At 40.8% G+C, this 16,337-nt stretch overlaps 1 protein-coding gene across 3 annotated transcripts in view; it reads left to right on the top strand.

Annotated features, from left to right (window-relative positions):
* The first annotated feature begins 2,643 nt into the window (after window positions 1-2,643).
* pdia4 (protein disulfide isomerase family A, member 4) overlaps window positions 2,644-16,337 on the top strand; it is an 89,096-nt gene continuing 75,402 nt past the window's right edge. For 2 of the 3 annotated variants that reach the window (XM_051928894.1, XM_051928895.1), the window contains exons 1-2: window positions 2,644-2,893; window positions 7,083-7,239. In XM_051928894.1, coding sequence (XP_051784854.1) covers window positions 2,818-2,893; window positions 7,083-7,239 — 233 coding nt within the window. In that variant the 5' untranslated portion in view covers window positions 2,644-2,817. The remainder of the gene's footprint in view (window positions 2,894-7,082; window positions 7,240-16,337) is intronic. The other variant, XM_028803924.2, reaches the window with a different exon arrangement.

Genomic DNA, 16,337 nt, shown 5'->3' with positions numbered 1-16,337 from the left:
CAAACCCTGCAATTGGAAAAGCCATGACGCAGCGAGAATTGGAGGAAACCAAGGCAAGACTGGCTACAGCTGAAGCAGTATATCCAGAGCCCACTCGACCTCCGCCTCCTCCAATCGTCCCGCTTTCGGACGCGGACGACATAGAATCTTATTTGGGCATCTTTGAGAGGACAGCCTCTCGAAACCAGTGGCCGCGGACGGAGTGGGCATCCATATTGGCACCGTACCTGAAGGGCGCTGCGTAGTGGGCCTATTATGACCTCCCCGAGGAGGAGGCTGTGAATTATGACCTCCTAAAACCGGAGATCCTTAGCCGCTACAGCATTACATCGGACCAGCAGGCGAGTGAATGGAGAAACTGGCAGTTCGACCCCGATCGCCCTGCCCGAGCCCAGGCTTTTGACTTCTGGGGCAAGATGGGTCACTGGCTAAGGCCAGAAGGTCCCCAAGCATGCCGAGTAGTTGAACAGGTGGCATGTGAGGGATTAGTCAACGCCATGCCAAGTTATCTTGCCCAGCAGGTCCCGACGGCATCCTTATAAGGATATGAAAGGTCTCCTAGAAGTCCTGGAGCGTCAGCTCGCGGTTCACCGAACTGAGGGGCCGGAAAAGCCGGCTTGTGGAGCTCGACAGGGATGTACCGTCACCCCCAAGCCCACCCATCGCGCGGCAGAAGCTCCGATGAAACCCAGGGAAAAGCCAGGCCCGCCACACTGTTTCAAGTGCGGTGAGGTCGGTCATCTTTTGCCAACCTGTCCCCTCAATCAAGAGCCGATGGACTGCAGTTGGGCTGCCGCTGAGAGGTACTGTCCTCTGTCAAACCCCTTGGCTGTTCCTAATACGGGAGTGGTGTTGATAAATGGTCATTCTGTAATTGTCTTATTTGATACTGGCAGCAACATAACCATTGTCGCTTGCCGTTATATTCTACCGCAACAGTGGCTGAATCAGTATGTGAACGTTGCTCGTGTACATGGGGAGACCAGATCATATCAGTGCGCGAAATGTTATATTTCCTGGAAAGGGGAGCTAAGTCAGTTGTTGGTTGCGGTGTTGCCCGAGCCCCCCTTTCCGGTTATTTTGGGACACGACTGGTCATATATTAAAAGCGGTAGGAGGAAAACCACTCCTGTAGCCAAATTGGGTCTTTTTATGGGTGGACGGGGCGCCATCCCCGCGGCTCCCACGCCGTGCACACAGGTAAACAGTAATGACGTAAGCAGCCGGAGGGAAGATTCTCTGGCGATGGACCCTGACCCGGAAGTAGACCCAGGTGAGGGTCCGAGCCGAAGAAGCGATAACACCTCCGAGCAAGCTGATCCTTTAGATAGTATGAATCACCAATTTAGATCCACACCAGCCTCATTTAAAAGAGAACAGTGGAATTATGATTCCCTGAAGTTTGCCAGGAATGCGATTGTTTCCATAGATGGCCAGATGTCAGACAGTTCCTGCAACACTAGTTTCCAAAACAGTCCCCAGACTGATGTCTACTTGATTATGTTGACCTCCTTTGTAAGTTGTTTTGGATAAAAGCCTCTCTCCTAAGCAAATAAATGTAAATATAAATGAAGCATGGGCACTCAATACCACACCTTGCTTATCATTCATCTGATTTATTTAACTAAAATCTTTCACGGTATTATTCCTAACCTTCACTATTTTAAAACTTTTAACTACATACCATAACATATAGGGATGTAATAGTCCTATGTGATTAAAGCACAACGAGTGCTTTAGCATACTATTATTATCATTATATTGAAGTGTACACCGAAATAAATATAATATAGGATTATCACTTCTATTGTAAGGCAAGTCAAACACCCTGTTCGTTTTCATGCTTACATTCGTTGGGACTCTGCCACATTCCTTGAGTTGTCAGCAGAGGTCCGTGGAACACACACGGTGTTTATCAGTTACCATAAGCACGGCACCCTTGATGGGCGGAGCCAAACTAACCTGCTTCTAACACTTTGGTGTCTATGCCTATCCTTGAAGAAGTGGTACAAAGTGGCACAGCGCTGATCCCTCGCCGTTTTAAGGACAAGGGGTCATTACTTAAAGAGTCCTAAAGGTTCACCCCGAGTCTGTCTACTCCATTTAACGCCCACATTAAAGAAACAAGCAGTTTTAGCTCAGTATCAAGAGTGTGTGTGTTTTTTGTGATGACCGGGAAATCCGTGCTTGATTGGTTTTGTTAAAACAGATTCTGACTTCCAACGAAGTTGCAATAGTTACAGTTGAATTAGAAACTGACGAATAATTGTCTTTGAGGAGTTCAAAGCTGACAAAATTTGTCCAGGTCGACGTAATCCTTTATGTTCTGTGCTAAAGTAACTGGTTCGCGAGAATGTACCCAAGCTGGGAGTGCCCTCACATACATAAACACCGTGAAACGATTTAAAACTGAAAAACTGGGGCAAATCATGCGAAAACAAAGACAGCACGTTAATTCAAGAGAGAATAAACCGGATTTGGGACGATAATAATCGCCCACCTCCACGACTGCAAGAAACGCTTCCCATTGGCAAATATTGAATGAATGACATTGCATTAGCTAATCGCACGGCAGGACGTGTCCGAGTGTATCAATTGAGTGGCACTTAACGATTGGTTCGAGTCGCTAGTGAACGGCGAATAGCAGAGCGGCACCTCACAATTTTAGGTGAACACCTTGAAACTAAACAGGAAAATCCCATGTGATATAAAAGAGTTTGAGAAGTGTGTGTGGGTTACACAGGACAGCAACCGCATAAAAATAATATAATTACAAGCCTGCTCAAGAGCTGCCGAGTTAACCAAATTGGAGACAACATGCTCGGAAAAAAATCGCTCCTTCTGTTGATGCTCTTGGCCCACCTTGTCTTTGTGACAAAGAGTGAGGACAGCGGTAAGACACACAGCTTGCCCCATAATTTAGAACACTTCTTTTTTTTTTTTTTTTTTTTTAGCTTCGGCTTGCATGCATGAATGACAGTGCCGGCTTTTTACAAGCCGACGTCTGATAGCGACAGTCAACTTGCTGTTTTAAACGTCTACATGTGTGTAATTCTGCGGCCTCGTCTTCTGCTTATTTGATATGTTCACCATATAGCATCTTTCGTTTGAAAATGGTTGAGTTAAATAATTGCTGTAAATACAAACCATTGCCACAGATTCGAGATTGAAGAATGAATAACATTTTAAGTAATGTAAGCTGCAAGGAGCGTGTCAGTAAAATCGTGATTCGAGATCTGTACAGTCATGCTTTCGACATAGATTTCAAAATTTATTAAATATGAGATGTCATAGTGAACGAAAAAATAATGCAAGTGTATAATTTTAGCAGGGCTAGTATTTTGGTACCCCTAGCTGTAATTACTAGACAGTAAAAAGGAGTCGATTTTATTATTTAATAGGAAACACGCGAGAAAAGTCAAAAATTGTACCAGAGTTTAACTTTACTCTCATTAACTAAACCGGAGTCGACTGTACAGTTACAGAGAATGTAGTTTTGCTAGTTTGCTGGGCAAATATGAGCAGAATACATAGTTTATTTGTTAAGTAAAATTATCGTTCTTGTGTTTGTTTTGTTTTCATTATCCGTGTATTACTTTCCTAAACCAGTTGTAGGGCAGTGGGAACCAGAGCCAGGATGAGGCGTATGGCAACAACGATCCTCATACAAACAGTCCGCTTTAGAGTGGCCGGTTATGCTAACTTTGCAAGTCTTGGAGTTGTGACACGAAACCTTGAAAAAAGTTAATGGGGAGAAAATGTGCAAGTATTGACCAGGCTTAAGATCATACCATTTTTAGTATTAAGTGAGCCTGGAAATGGCCTGATTTCATTTTTTGCAACTGAAAACGTACACTGTTTGCAACCATTTGTTGTTTTAACTTTTTTATGATAAAGACTACAGGAGCTAGAAGTGTGTACTGCATCTTTGAGGCAAAGACATAAAAAAAGCGCAAAAACAAAGTTGAAACTATTGTGCGTATAGGAACAGCATTAATTATAATGGAGTAAAATTTTATACTAGGTTATCAAGAGTTGCAGATCTGCATAAATTCATATTTTTCACATCCTCGTGATTTCATAGTGAACATGTAATCTTAAATTGATGAGCTCTATGTAAAGTGTTTTGCTTTCTTTTAATAATTTTATTTTTTTTTTGGAAAGGGGCATTCTTTGTGGGCCACTATTACAAGGAAAAACACACACGCATGCTAGTTTATATGCTTGGCTGTTTCTGCTTGAAGGTATATCCTTGAGAAATGACAAAATCCAGGAAAGAGGTTTCAAATATATTAACATGGTTAGGTTTACTGTTCTGTGTACATTGTACAATGAAGTTCTTATTTGTATGTACCCTTAAGATAGTGCCAGTAGTGCAATATCAACTTGATCGTGGTATAAAATCTTGTCCTTCTACTGAATGTCCAGTGAGGTGATTGGCAAAGAAAAATGACAGGCCACATAGTAGAATTTGTATAATTTTAATTGGAGGTAGGGATGTAATTCATCAGCATAGCTGTATTTGTGAAGAAAGAAACTGGTGAAATGTAAAGTTAAAACCATGACTTTTAATCTCTTGAGCCTGTAGGTAACTATAAAGTAAAGGTTGTTGGGTGAGTCCCCACCAGTAGGTATCAAAAAGAAATTTACTTTGCTATTGTACTGTAGTTAAATATTTGTAAATCTCTGTAAAACAGTGTTTTGTATAAAAAGTGATCCTTAAAATGTGTGTATCAGTTATTCAGACAATTTTATACTAACATTGAAACAACACTTAACAAAATGTATAGTGAATCAGAAGCAGAATGTCTACTGATAAATTTTTGTTGTACTTTACATCTTACTATCCAAGCTACCCAGTGTATATTTGTATAATAAGGTAAGAATACAGATATGTGTGTTTGAAGTTTTTACTTTTTTGTCATTGCTGGCTGAAATGCTAATGTCCCAGCTGTAATCTACACAACCTTTTTAACTTTAATTTTGTCTTTTCTTGTGAATCAACAATTTGTTCTTTTTATGTCGGATTGAATGCCTTACTAGGTTGGAAACATGAATGCTGCTACCTTTTATTTCCAAGTTTAATGTGGTTTCACAAATATTTGTATAATTCTTGTAAATCACAATGCTGTATTGGCATTAAAGTGTAAAATAACTGCCTCATTGTACTTGAATAAATGTCTGGCATTGAAAGGCAGTGAAAGTTCTTAACCTTGTCCTCGATCATCCCCCCTTAAAAAAGTTAAGTTCAAACTTAGTTCATGTGCACACACTGCATTTAAATGACTTAATGAATTCAGAGCAGACCTCCCCACTCCTTAACAGGTGGAACAAGATTTAGACTGCCGGAAATGTATAATATCCATCCATCCATCCATTTTCCAACCCGCTGAATCCGAACACAGGGTCACGGGGGTCCGCTGGAGCCAATCCCAGCCAACACAGGGCACAAGGCAGGAAACAATCCTGGGCAGGGTGCCAACCCACCGCAGTATAATATCCATTCCCTTTCTAAACTTGCTTATATTATTTAAGGTCGCAGAATAATTAGTGGTGAGCGAAACAGACTAATTTTCCTTTATATGTGATTTCACAGCCATGGAGCTCATTAAAAAGGGTGTTTTAGAGATTTAAAAGCTTTTTGTACTGTGAAAGAAAAGGGACATTGCTACTTAAATGCTTGTAATACTGTTTGCCACTTTTGGACCTATATATTTATTCTCAATAAAGGATGTAGAAAAAAATACAGGGAAAATGGTCTTCTTGGAAACTAACATGTCTAAACACAACTTGCAGTGAGACAAAAAGATGTACTCTTTGACACATTCTATTCTTCCCTTACAGTCCATTTCCCTGATGAAATATAGGGTATAAGGTGCAAGTTCGACCAGTAGCCAATTTTTCATGAAAGCAGTTCAGCCATTTTTGTGTGATTTCCAAGCAAATGGCTTACAATTTTGTTTATATCGATGAATACTTTTTTACTTACATTTTCACAAAAAAATATAACATTTCCATTGTCTTTGTTAATCCGAAGGTGTTAGCTGACAATTTGTTGTGTGAATAGTATCTTTATTTTTGTTTTAATTTAAATGCATTAAATACGTTAACTGAAATTGATATTTTTCACTAGTGAAAATATCTGTGTGAAAGCACCATAAACCGGGGAACCATTTCTAATCTTAATTTAAACTGTTAAAACTGCAGATGTTGTGATACCATTTTTTGTATTTTCCCCCATAAATTTCAGCTGGATTGCTGCAAGTTAAAACACAATTAGAAATCTTAGAAAGCACTGTACACCTCAGTAGGCTGAGGTTATTGTTTGTGTGTATGTGCAATAAATATATAGACAAGTACACTATTCTTCCTAGTCAATTATATTGTAGATAACTGAAAAATGTGGTTGCAATTGCTGTTTAATTCAGTGGCTGAGATGAATCACTATTATATCAGTAAGTGCTATTGCAACTGCTTTTAACACATTGTAACGATAATTTAGAGCTGCTGTGTCAGATTAAATTTAAGAGTCAAGCTGAGCTGTATGATACACTTACCCTTGGTCCTGTGTGTGAACGTGTGCATGTGGGGATAATTATACATTTTCCCAAGTGTTTACATTGTGCTAACCTTTCAAGACCTCTATCTAATGAGAATTTCAAAAAAGGGCTTACAGTAATAGTCAAATGTTTTAGAATGTATTGGGCAAATTTGATTGCTCATCAGACTACTAGAGCTGTCAAAATTACTAGCCCAACAGTTAATATTGTAGCCTAAAGCTAGTGGGCAGTTGGTCTTTACATTGCCTGGGCTTACTGTGCAAGTCCAGTCAATTTTGATAATTAGTTTTCTTTCATCAGGATCTGCAGTAGTTGCAAACAGTGAAGATTATAGTGAGATTGATATTCCTGTTGTGCATGTAAAATATTTGACTCACATTTTTAATCTATAAATCATTAGTAATAAGAGAGCTGATTTGCTGTACTTTAACAGAAACGGTAACTTCAGTCAGTTGATGCATACTCTATAACTGTCTTTTATGAAATTAACATCAATATTACGCTTTGGTTTTTCCCCTACAGAAGGAGAGGAGGTTCTGGAAGATGATGATGATGATGACGACGACGACGACAATGATGAAATAGAAGAGGAAAATGATGTTTTGATTCTAAAGGACTCAAATTTTGATACCTTTATGACAGATAAAGACACTGTGCTAGTAGAGTTCTATGCACCGTGGTAAGTTGATGTCTGCTCTAGTGATATTTGTTCTTTTTCCCGTGTCAATTTTAATGTTGTAATTCATGGTTTGTATACAAGAATTATCTAAATGCTGGAAATGTTTAAAATAAGAAAAAAAAAACTTTGAGTTGGACTGTAATTTTACACTAGTGTTCTTAAACAAAAAAAGAGCAGCGTATTTTTCATGAGATGAAAATTAAATTTGTAGTCAGTAAATAGTCTGAATTCTAGACTGACTCCATAATACAGTTTTTACCGTCTTAACTTTTAGTCTGTCAGGCTAGTAGATTTATGCATCAAACCAAAAATTGGCTGCGATTAGTAACTACAGTAAATGCTGTATTGGTCTTTGGGCCCTCTGATGTACATGATCTGTTGCGGCACTTGGTCAGTTCACTAGGTGTAATATCCCAAGCTGTATTACTAAATATGTGCCATCATGCCTTCCCACAGGATCGACTGTGTTCTCTGAACCAGTGTTTCCCATCCACTGGGTCGTGGGTCACCTTTTATGGGTTACAAGTGACTGTCTTTAGATCACAAGCACAACTGAATTGGTGGGGGAGCTGCTTTAACTGACTTGGTCATGGTATACTGCCCCACTTGCCACATAGAGACCACATTCTGCCTAAGGAATTAACAGATGTGCAATATTCCCTTTGTAATCACACTTGTTTTACCTGGGGAGAACCAATACCCCCCCCCGGCCAGTTCTTTGATTTTTGTATGTTGGTCATCCGTAAACGTCAGTATGTAAGATTGCATCCCAAGGCCATGAAGGTTGAGAACCATACTCTACACCTTTGGGATCCTTTAATGTTAAAACACTGCAAGTTTTTTTCCCTACTTTACAAATTGCTATAAACAAGATTTTCTTGGGGATATTGTGGCAAGAAGAAAATATTGCTTAATGAGTTTGCTTTTGGCATTTCTAATACTTAATTAGAATACAGTATTTGGTAAGGCTTTATTTTCCTTACCCCTCTCTGTAGGAGGGATTTCTTGTTATTAGAGTTGTTTGAAGTAGGGAATCCATTCCCAGGAATTCAGGAATCCCGCATTTCATTCCCGGGAATCCCGGGCTCCCAGGAATGACACAGTGCACGGGCATCTCACATGTGAATGGTTTTAGAGTGAGCAACACTTATTTTTAATGAAACTACTGCAATATGTTGACACCAATAAAAGTCTAACCTTAACTACAAGCAGTTCATGCTGTCATATAAGTAATGTACCTAGTTAGTTGCGCACCTTCGTGCAGAGTACGCCAGCTGGTGAGAAATCATGCTGTGCCTCCACTGAAGTAGGCGGCACAGTCATCAGATACTGATACACTTGTTCTAAACAACGCCTGCGCTTGCCGTTGCTCTGAAACACCGCCGTTTCAGCTTTTACTGATGCATCCAGTTTCTTGTCATCATTCTGTGATGGCAAGTTTCTTGGCACAGATAATGCAGATGCAACAGACTGACGCATTGCAGTTTCAAGTTGCTGTTCAAAGCTGTTGTCTGATAAAGTGCAAGCTGCAACAATGGTGCCACCTTAATTATTTTCAACTATAACTGTTATTTCTTGATCAATTTTTACACGCTATATATGCAAACTTGGCCGTTCCCATTCAGCCGGGAATTCCAGCAGTTGGCATGGGAATGGATTCCCTAGTACGAAGGTAATTGGAGCGCACCATTTTTAAGAAAAGAAATACAATGTATCAATAAACACACAGATTATACAGTAATCCCTCGCTGTATCGCGCTTTGACTTTCGCGGCTTCACTCTATCGCGGATTTTATATGTAAGCATATCTAAATATATAATGCAGATTTTTCGCTGCTTCACGGGTTTCTGCGGACAATGGGTCTTTTTACTTCTGGTACATGCTTCCTCATTTGGTTTGCCCAGTTGATTTCATACAAGGGACGCTATTGGGGGATGGCTGAGAAGCTACCCAATCAGAGCATGCAGTTAAGTTCCTGTGTGCTGATTGGCTCTGTGACGGAGCGCCGAATTCGATTCCGCTGCGTTAACCAGGAAGTCTCTTTTCGCTCATTCAGCATCAACGTGTTTCACTGTGTAAAGAGTTAACATTTGTGCTCTTTTTTCTTTATCTTTGTGCATAGTCAAGCCCTTTGTTATGGCTCCAAAACGATCTGCTCCTACTACTGCTTCAGGGGCCGTGCCCAAGCGCAAACGGAAGATGCTAACGATTGCCGAAAAGGTAAAAGTTTTGGATATGTTGAAGGCAGGGAACAGCTACACCGCTGTAGGACGCCATTACGGCATCAATGAGTCCACGATTCTTTTTATTTAAAAAGGAGGAAAAGCATATAAGATCTACGGCCGCAGTGTCCTTTAACCAAGGCGCAAAACGAGTTGTAAGTGGATGTAATAAGGCGGTAGTCTGGATGGAATCTGCTTTAGGGATTTGGATTGAAGACTGCCGGAAGAAGAACAACGGCGGTGCTACACAATTGCCTGAAGAGGCTCCTTTAGAAGAGCTGTAACGCTCTCCTTTGTTGTGCAGTAAAATTAAACTCATCGTTATCAGACAAGTCGTCGTGTCATTGTTGGTGAGTAACCATAATTTAATTTTCTACGTACAGTACTTATTACATGTACATAGTTTAGTGTCACTGTACACACATTTTACTGTATACAATTTTTCTTGCATTGTACGTATTTGTTGCTGGTGGCCTGTCTGTTGTAATGGCTGTAACATATGTGATATCGGAGACACTCTATCTTTAAAATAATATTTAGGTTTTACTGTATATAAACAGTGTGTTTATATACGTACATAATTTCAATGAATCTTACCTAATATCTAAGAGAATACAAAGGTGTTTATGCTGTATAATTGTGCGGGAAATGCTCATAATAGTGTGAGAGAGTTTATAAGGGCTTAAAATATATAAAAATAACCATATGATCATATGGTTTTTACTTTGCGGATTTTCACCTTTCGAGGAGGGATTACTGTATGTATGTATGTATGTATGTATGTGTGTATTGTAACAGTAGGGGGCACTATTGCTCCCTTGAACCCTCAGGTACCACGCCAAACACCAGGTAAAAGTCCAAGACTTTTTATTTTTATAATAACAACGTGCACAAAGCACCCTCCACTCCACACTACTCATAAACATTATACAATACTTCTCAATAATACCAATCCTCCTCTCCCAGACACTTAGCCACCCTTCCTCCTAGCTCTGCTCACTCGTCTGCGTTTCCCACAGTCTTTTATAGTCCCTGACCCAGAAGTGGTTCCAACCCTGCAGTCCATGACTTGTTACCACTTCTGGGTCAGATTAAAAGTCCTTTTCTTTATCCCGGAAGCACGTTGTTCCTTCTGGTCATGTGATCAGGATGTACTTCTGGGTTATAGGGCACGTATAAGTCCTTGAGCCTCCCTGCAGCGTCCTCTGGTGGGCCCCACGGTGTCCAGAAGGGTCAGGAATAAAAACTCCATTGTCCATGATTCCCTGCTGGTCTTCGGGGTACTCCCATGCTACAGGGAGGGCTCCATCTAGCGGCCTGGGGGTATTGGCCGGGATGAACAGCCGGCCATCTGCCACAGTATGTGTATGTATATATGTGTGTGTGTGTGTGTGTATATATATATATACAGTGGGGCAAAAAAGTATTTAGTCAGCCACCAGTTGTGCAAGTTCTCCCACTTAAAAAAGATGAGAGGCCTGTAATTTTCATCATAGGTATACCTCAACTATGAGAGACAAAAGGAGAAAAAAAAATCCAGAAGATCACATTGTCTGATTTTTGAAGAATTTATTTGCAAATTATGGTAGAAAAAAAGTATTTGGTCAATAACAAAAGTTCATCTCAATACTTTATTATATATCCTTTGTTGGCAATGACAGAGGTCAAACGTTTTCTGTAAGTCTTCACAAGGTTTTCACACACTGTTGCTGATTATTTTGGCCCATTCCTCCATGCAGATCTCCTCTAGAGCAGTGATGTTTTGGGGATGTCGCTGGGCAACACAGACTTTCAACTCCCTCCAAAGATTTTCTATGGGGTTGAGATCTGGAGACTGGTTAGGCCACTCCAGGACCTTGAAATGCTTCTTACGAAGCCACTCCTTCGTTACCCGAGCGGTGTGTTTGGGATCATTGTCATGCTGAAAGACCCAGCCACGTTTCATCTTCAATGGCCTTGCTGATGGAAGGAGGTTTTCACTCAAAATCTGACGATACATGGCCCCATTCATTCTTTCCTTTACACAGATCAGTCGTCCTGGTCTCTTTGCAGAAAAACAGCCCCAAAGCATGATGTTTCCACCCCCATGCTTTACAGTAGGTATGGTGTTCTTTGGATGCAACTCAGCATTCTTTCTCCTCCAAACACGACGAGTAGAGTTTTTACCAAAAAGTTCTATTTTGGTTTCTTCTGACCATATGACATTTTCCCAATCCTCTTCTGGATCATTCAAATGCTCTCTAGCAAACTTCAGAGGGGCCTGCACATGTAATGGCTTAGGCAGTGGGACACGTCTGGCACTGCAGGATTTGAGTCCCTGGCGGCGTAGTGTTACTGATGGTAACCTTTGTTACTTTGGTCCCAGCTCTCTGTAGGTCATTAACTAGGTCCCCCTGTGTGGTTCTGGGATTTTTGCTCACCGTTCTTGTGATAATTTTGACCCCACGGGGTGAGGTCTTGCATGGAGCCCCAGATCGAGGGAGATTATCAGTGGTCTTGTATGTCTTCCATTTTCTAATAGTTGCTCCCACAGTTGATTTCTTCACACCAAGCTGCTTACCTATTGCAGATTCAGTCTTCCCAGCCTGATGCAGGTCTACATTTTTTCTGGTGTCCTTTGACAGCTGTTTGGTCTTGGCCATAGTGGAGTTTGGAGTGTGACTGTTTGAGGTTGTGGACAGGTGTCTTTTATATTGATAACGAGTTCAAACAGGTGCCATTAATACAGGTAACGAGTGGAGGACAGAGGAGCCTCTTACAGAAGAAGTTACAGGTCCGTGAGAGCCAGAAATCTTGCTTGTTTGTAGGTGACCAAATACTTATATTCCACCATAATTTGCAAATAAATTCTTTAAAATCAGACAGTGATTTCTGGATTTTTTTTTCTCATTTTGTCTCTCATAGTTGAGGTATACCTATGATGAAAATTACAGGCCTCTCTCATCTTTTTAAGTGGGAGAACTTGCACAATAGGTGGCTGACTAAATACTTTGTTGCCCCACTGTATACACATATATACACATTTTTTATATATATATATATGTGTGTGTGTGTGTGTGTGTGTGTGTATATACAGTGCATCCGGAAAGTATTTACAGCGCATCACTTTTTCCACATTTTATGTTACAGCCTTTTTCCAAAATGGATTACCGTATTTTTTGCACCATAAGACGCACTTTTTTTTCCCCAAAAGAAGGTTGGAAATGTCTGTGCGTCTTATGGTGCGAATATTGCATCACAGACCATGATGTGTAATACCTGACAAAAGTCGACATCCAGGGCTAGAGGGCGACAAAACTCACTGTTACATTACAGGCATTCCCTCTGTGCTTGGAGGAATGTTAGACTCATTGACTCGGCATCTAATCCTTGCGTGTGCGTGAGTTGCGAAATCTAAACAAATATAAACAAAGGCAAGATAGCGTCTACATCTCATGAGGGAGCTAAGCGCATTATCACTGAGTTGGACTCTGGACTCGATAGATTACCAGCCGCTGGACTACTTCAGGCTGTTCTTTCCTGAAGCTGCCTTTCAGCTACTGTCAGACAAGACAAACAGGTATGCAGAGCAATTTTTTGAATCGAGGGCTGTGCTTGCACCGCATTCTCATTTTTCAAACTGGAAACCCACAACAAAACACGAGATGAAGGGCTTTGTGGCATTACAAATATAGATGGGACTAGACTGGCGATATAACTTCAGGGAGCATTGGTCCAAACGTGCTTTGTCCCCTGGTGGCTTTGGACAGGTTATGTCGCGTGATGATAGGTACGTGATGCTGCAAAGTGATTGTGAGCAACAGAGCTTAACCCCTTAACCGCCCTCTGCCGGATATATCCGGCACCGTTGTTTTATTGCTAACGCCATACTGCCGGAATTATCCGGCACATTTGCCTGTGGTTATATGAATGCCTGGCAAGTAGTATAACTGACGGTTTGGCGTGGGTATTATTACTACGTTGTATTTCGACAAGTCTGTGGTTGTTTTGGCCGGTCATGTGACGTGATTCGCATGTAACAGCTGTGAATATGGCGAAACGTAAACTGACTTCAAGTGAGGCTTTGCAGGCGATTTTGGACAGTTCTGATCATGATTTGTAGCAGTTCTGAAGAAGATTTTAGTGACAGTGATGAGCAGCAACGTGCGCTGCATGATACTGTGAATGAAGACGCATCGGATGACGGCGCTGAGTGGGTGTATCCCCAGCATCTCAGCTGGGCTGCTGCCCGTGGTGAACTACCTTTTCTGCATTCGTTTGAGGGAACGTGTGGCTTTATTGTTGATGTAAACAATTACACTGCTGAGCAGTTTTATGAGCTGTTTGTGTCACCTGATTTGATCAGACATTTTGTTCATCAGACAAATCTGTATGCAGCACAGTTTATTGAGAAAAATCCCAATTTACCTCCACATTCCCGTGTTCGTGCTTGGTTTGACACTGATGAAAACGAAATGAAAAAATTCATTGGGATTTTGATGTTGATGGGAATAATCAGAAAACCAGATATTGAGATGTACTGGTCTACAGATCCTATGTATGCAACACCTATTTTTGCAGCTGTCATGACATGTAACCGATTCTCTTTGCTGCTGAAATTCTTTCATTTGAATGACAACAGAAACGAGCCAGATAAGAAAGATCCAAACCGCGACCACTTGTTCAAGCTACGTCCTTTGATTGATCATTTATTTGAAGCATTTCAGTTGCCCTACATGCCAGGACCATCAGTTGCAGTTGATGAAAGTTTATTGTCGTGGAAGGGCCGCTTACAGTTTCGACAGTATCTACCATTGAAAAGGGCACGGTTTGGTATCAAGATGTTTTGCTTAGCTGAGAATTCAGGTTACATTTATAGATTTCGTGTATACACTGGCAACTTGCACAACATTTAGTGGTCAATACTGCTTGAATAAATGTAAAAAATGTAAAAAAAAGGTAAAAAAGTAAAAAAACGAAAATTGTTCAGATTTCGCCTGGCTTGGGGAATATTTAGGGAGTTGGCGGTTAAAGGGTTAATAAATTCTGACACTAGCGATGAGGAGTTCTTGGGGTTTCCATAAAACTAGAAGAATGCTTGAACCTTAAAGTCTCTCCTTATTTGTTAATGACAGTGATGATGTTTCTTAATACCGCTGTTGAATTTACATGGTTGAAATATTATTCTGCTATATTTTATTAAACATATTAGTGCACCATTTGGTTCAGAATATTTTTTTTCTTGTTTTCCTCCTCTAAACCTAGGTGCGTCTAATGGTCAGGTGCGTCTTATGGTGCAAAAAATACGGTAAATTCATTTTTTTTCCCTCAGAATTCTACACACAACACCACATAATGACAACGTGAAAAAAGTTTACTTGAGGTTTTTGCAAATTTATTAAAAATAAAAAAAACTTAAGAAATCACATGTACATAAGTATTCATAGCCTTTGCTCAATACTTTGTTGATGCACCTTTGGCAGCAATTACAGCCTCAAGTCTTTTTGAATATGATGCCACAAGCTTGGCACACCTATCCTTGGCCAGTTTCGCCCATTCCTCTTTGCAGCACCTCTCAAGCTCCATCAGGTTGGATGGGAAGCATCGGTGCACAGCCATTTTAAGATCTCTCCAGAGATGTTCAATCGGATTCAAGTCTGGGCTCTGGCTGGGCCACTCAAGGACATTCTGAGGTGTCCTGAAGCCACTCCTTTGATATCTTGGCTGTGTGGTTAGGGTCGTTGTCCTGCTGAAAGATGAACCGTCGCCCCAGTCTGAAGTCAAGAGCGCTCTGGAGCAGGTTTTCATCCAGGATGTCTCTGTACATTTCTGCAGTCATCTTTCCCTTTATCCTGACTAGCCTCCTAGTCCCTGAAGCTGAAAAACATCCCCACAGCATGATTCTGCCACCACCATGCTTCACTGTAGGGATGGTATTGGCCTGGTGATGAGCGGTGCCTGGTTTCTTCCAAACGTGACGCCTGGCATTCAAACCAAAGAGTTCAATCTTTGTCTCATCAGACCAGAGAATTTTCTTTCTCATGGTCTGAGAGTCCTTCAGGTGCCTTTTGGCAAACTCCAGACGGGCTGCCATGTGCCTTTTTACTAAGGATTGGCTTCCGTCTGGCCACTCTACCATACAGGCCTGATTGGTGGATTGCTGCAGAGATCTTTGTCCTTCTGGAAGGTTCTCCTCTCTCCACAGAGGACCTCTGGAGCTCTGACAGAGTGACCATCAGGTTCTTGGTCATGTCCCAGACTAAGGCCCTTCTCCCCCGATCGCTTAGTTTAGATTGCCGGCCAACTCTCGGAAGAGTCCTGGTGGTTTTGAACTTCTTCCACTTACGGATGATGGAGGCCACTGTGCTCATTGGGACCTTTAAAGCAGCAGAAATTTTTCTGTAACCTTCCACAGATTTGTGCCTCAAGACAGTCCTGTCTCGGAGGTCTACACACAGTTCCTTTGACTTCATGCTTGGTTTGTGCTCTGACATGAGCTGTCAACTGTGGGACCTTATATAGGCAGGTGTGTGCCTTTCCAAATCATGTCCAATTAACTGAATTTACCACAGGTGAACTCCAGTTAAGCTTCAGAAACATCAAGGATGATCAGGGGAAACAGGATGCACCTGAGCTCAATTTTGAGCTTCATGGCAAAGGCTGTGAATATTTATGTGCTTTCTCAATTTTTAATAAATTTCAAAAATCTCAAACTTTTTTCATGTTGTCATTATGGGGGTGTTGTGTGTAGAATTCTGAGGAAAAAAAAAAAATATGTATATTTATATATATATGTATATTTATATATATATATGTATATGTATATATATATGTATATGTATATGTATATATATATGTATATGTATATATATATGTATATATATATATTTAATATA

Source organism: Erpetoichthys calabaricus, chromosome 6 (assembly GCF_900747795.2).
Source record: "Erpetoichthys calabaricus chromosome 6, fErpCal1.3, whole genome shotgun sequence".
Taxonomy (NCBI): domain Eukaryota; kingdom Metazoa; phylum Chordata; class Cladistia; order Polypteriformes; family Polypteridae; genus Erpetoichthys; species Erpetoichthys calabaricus.
Note: the sequence above shows the minus strand (reverse complement) of the source record. Positions and strands in the feature narration are given on the sequence as shown.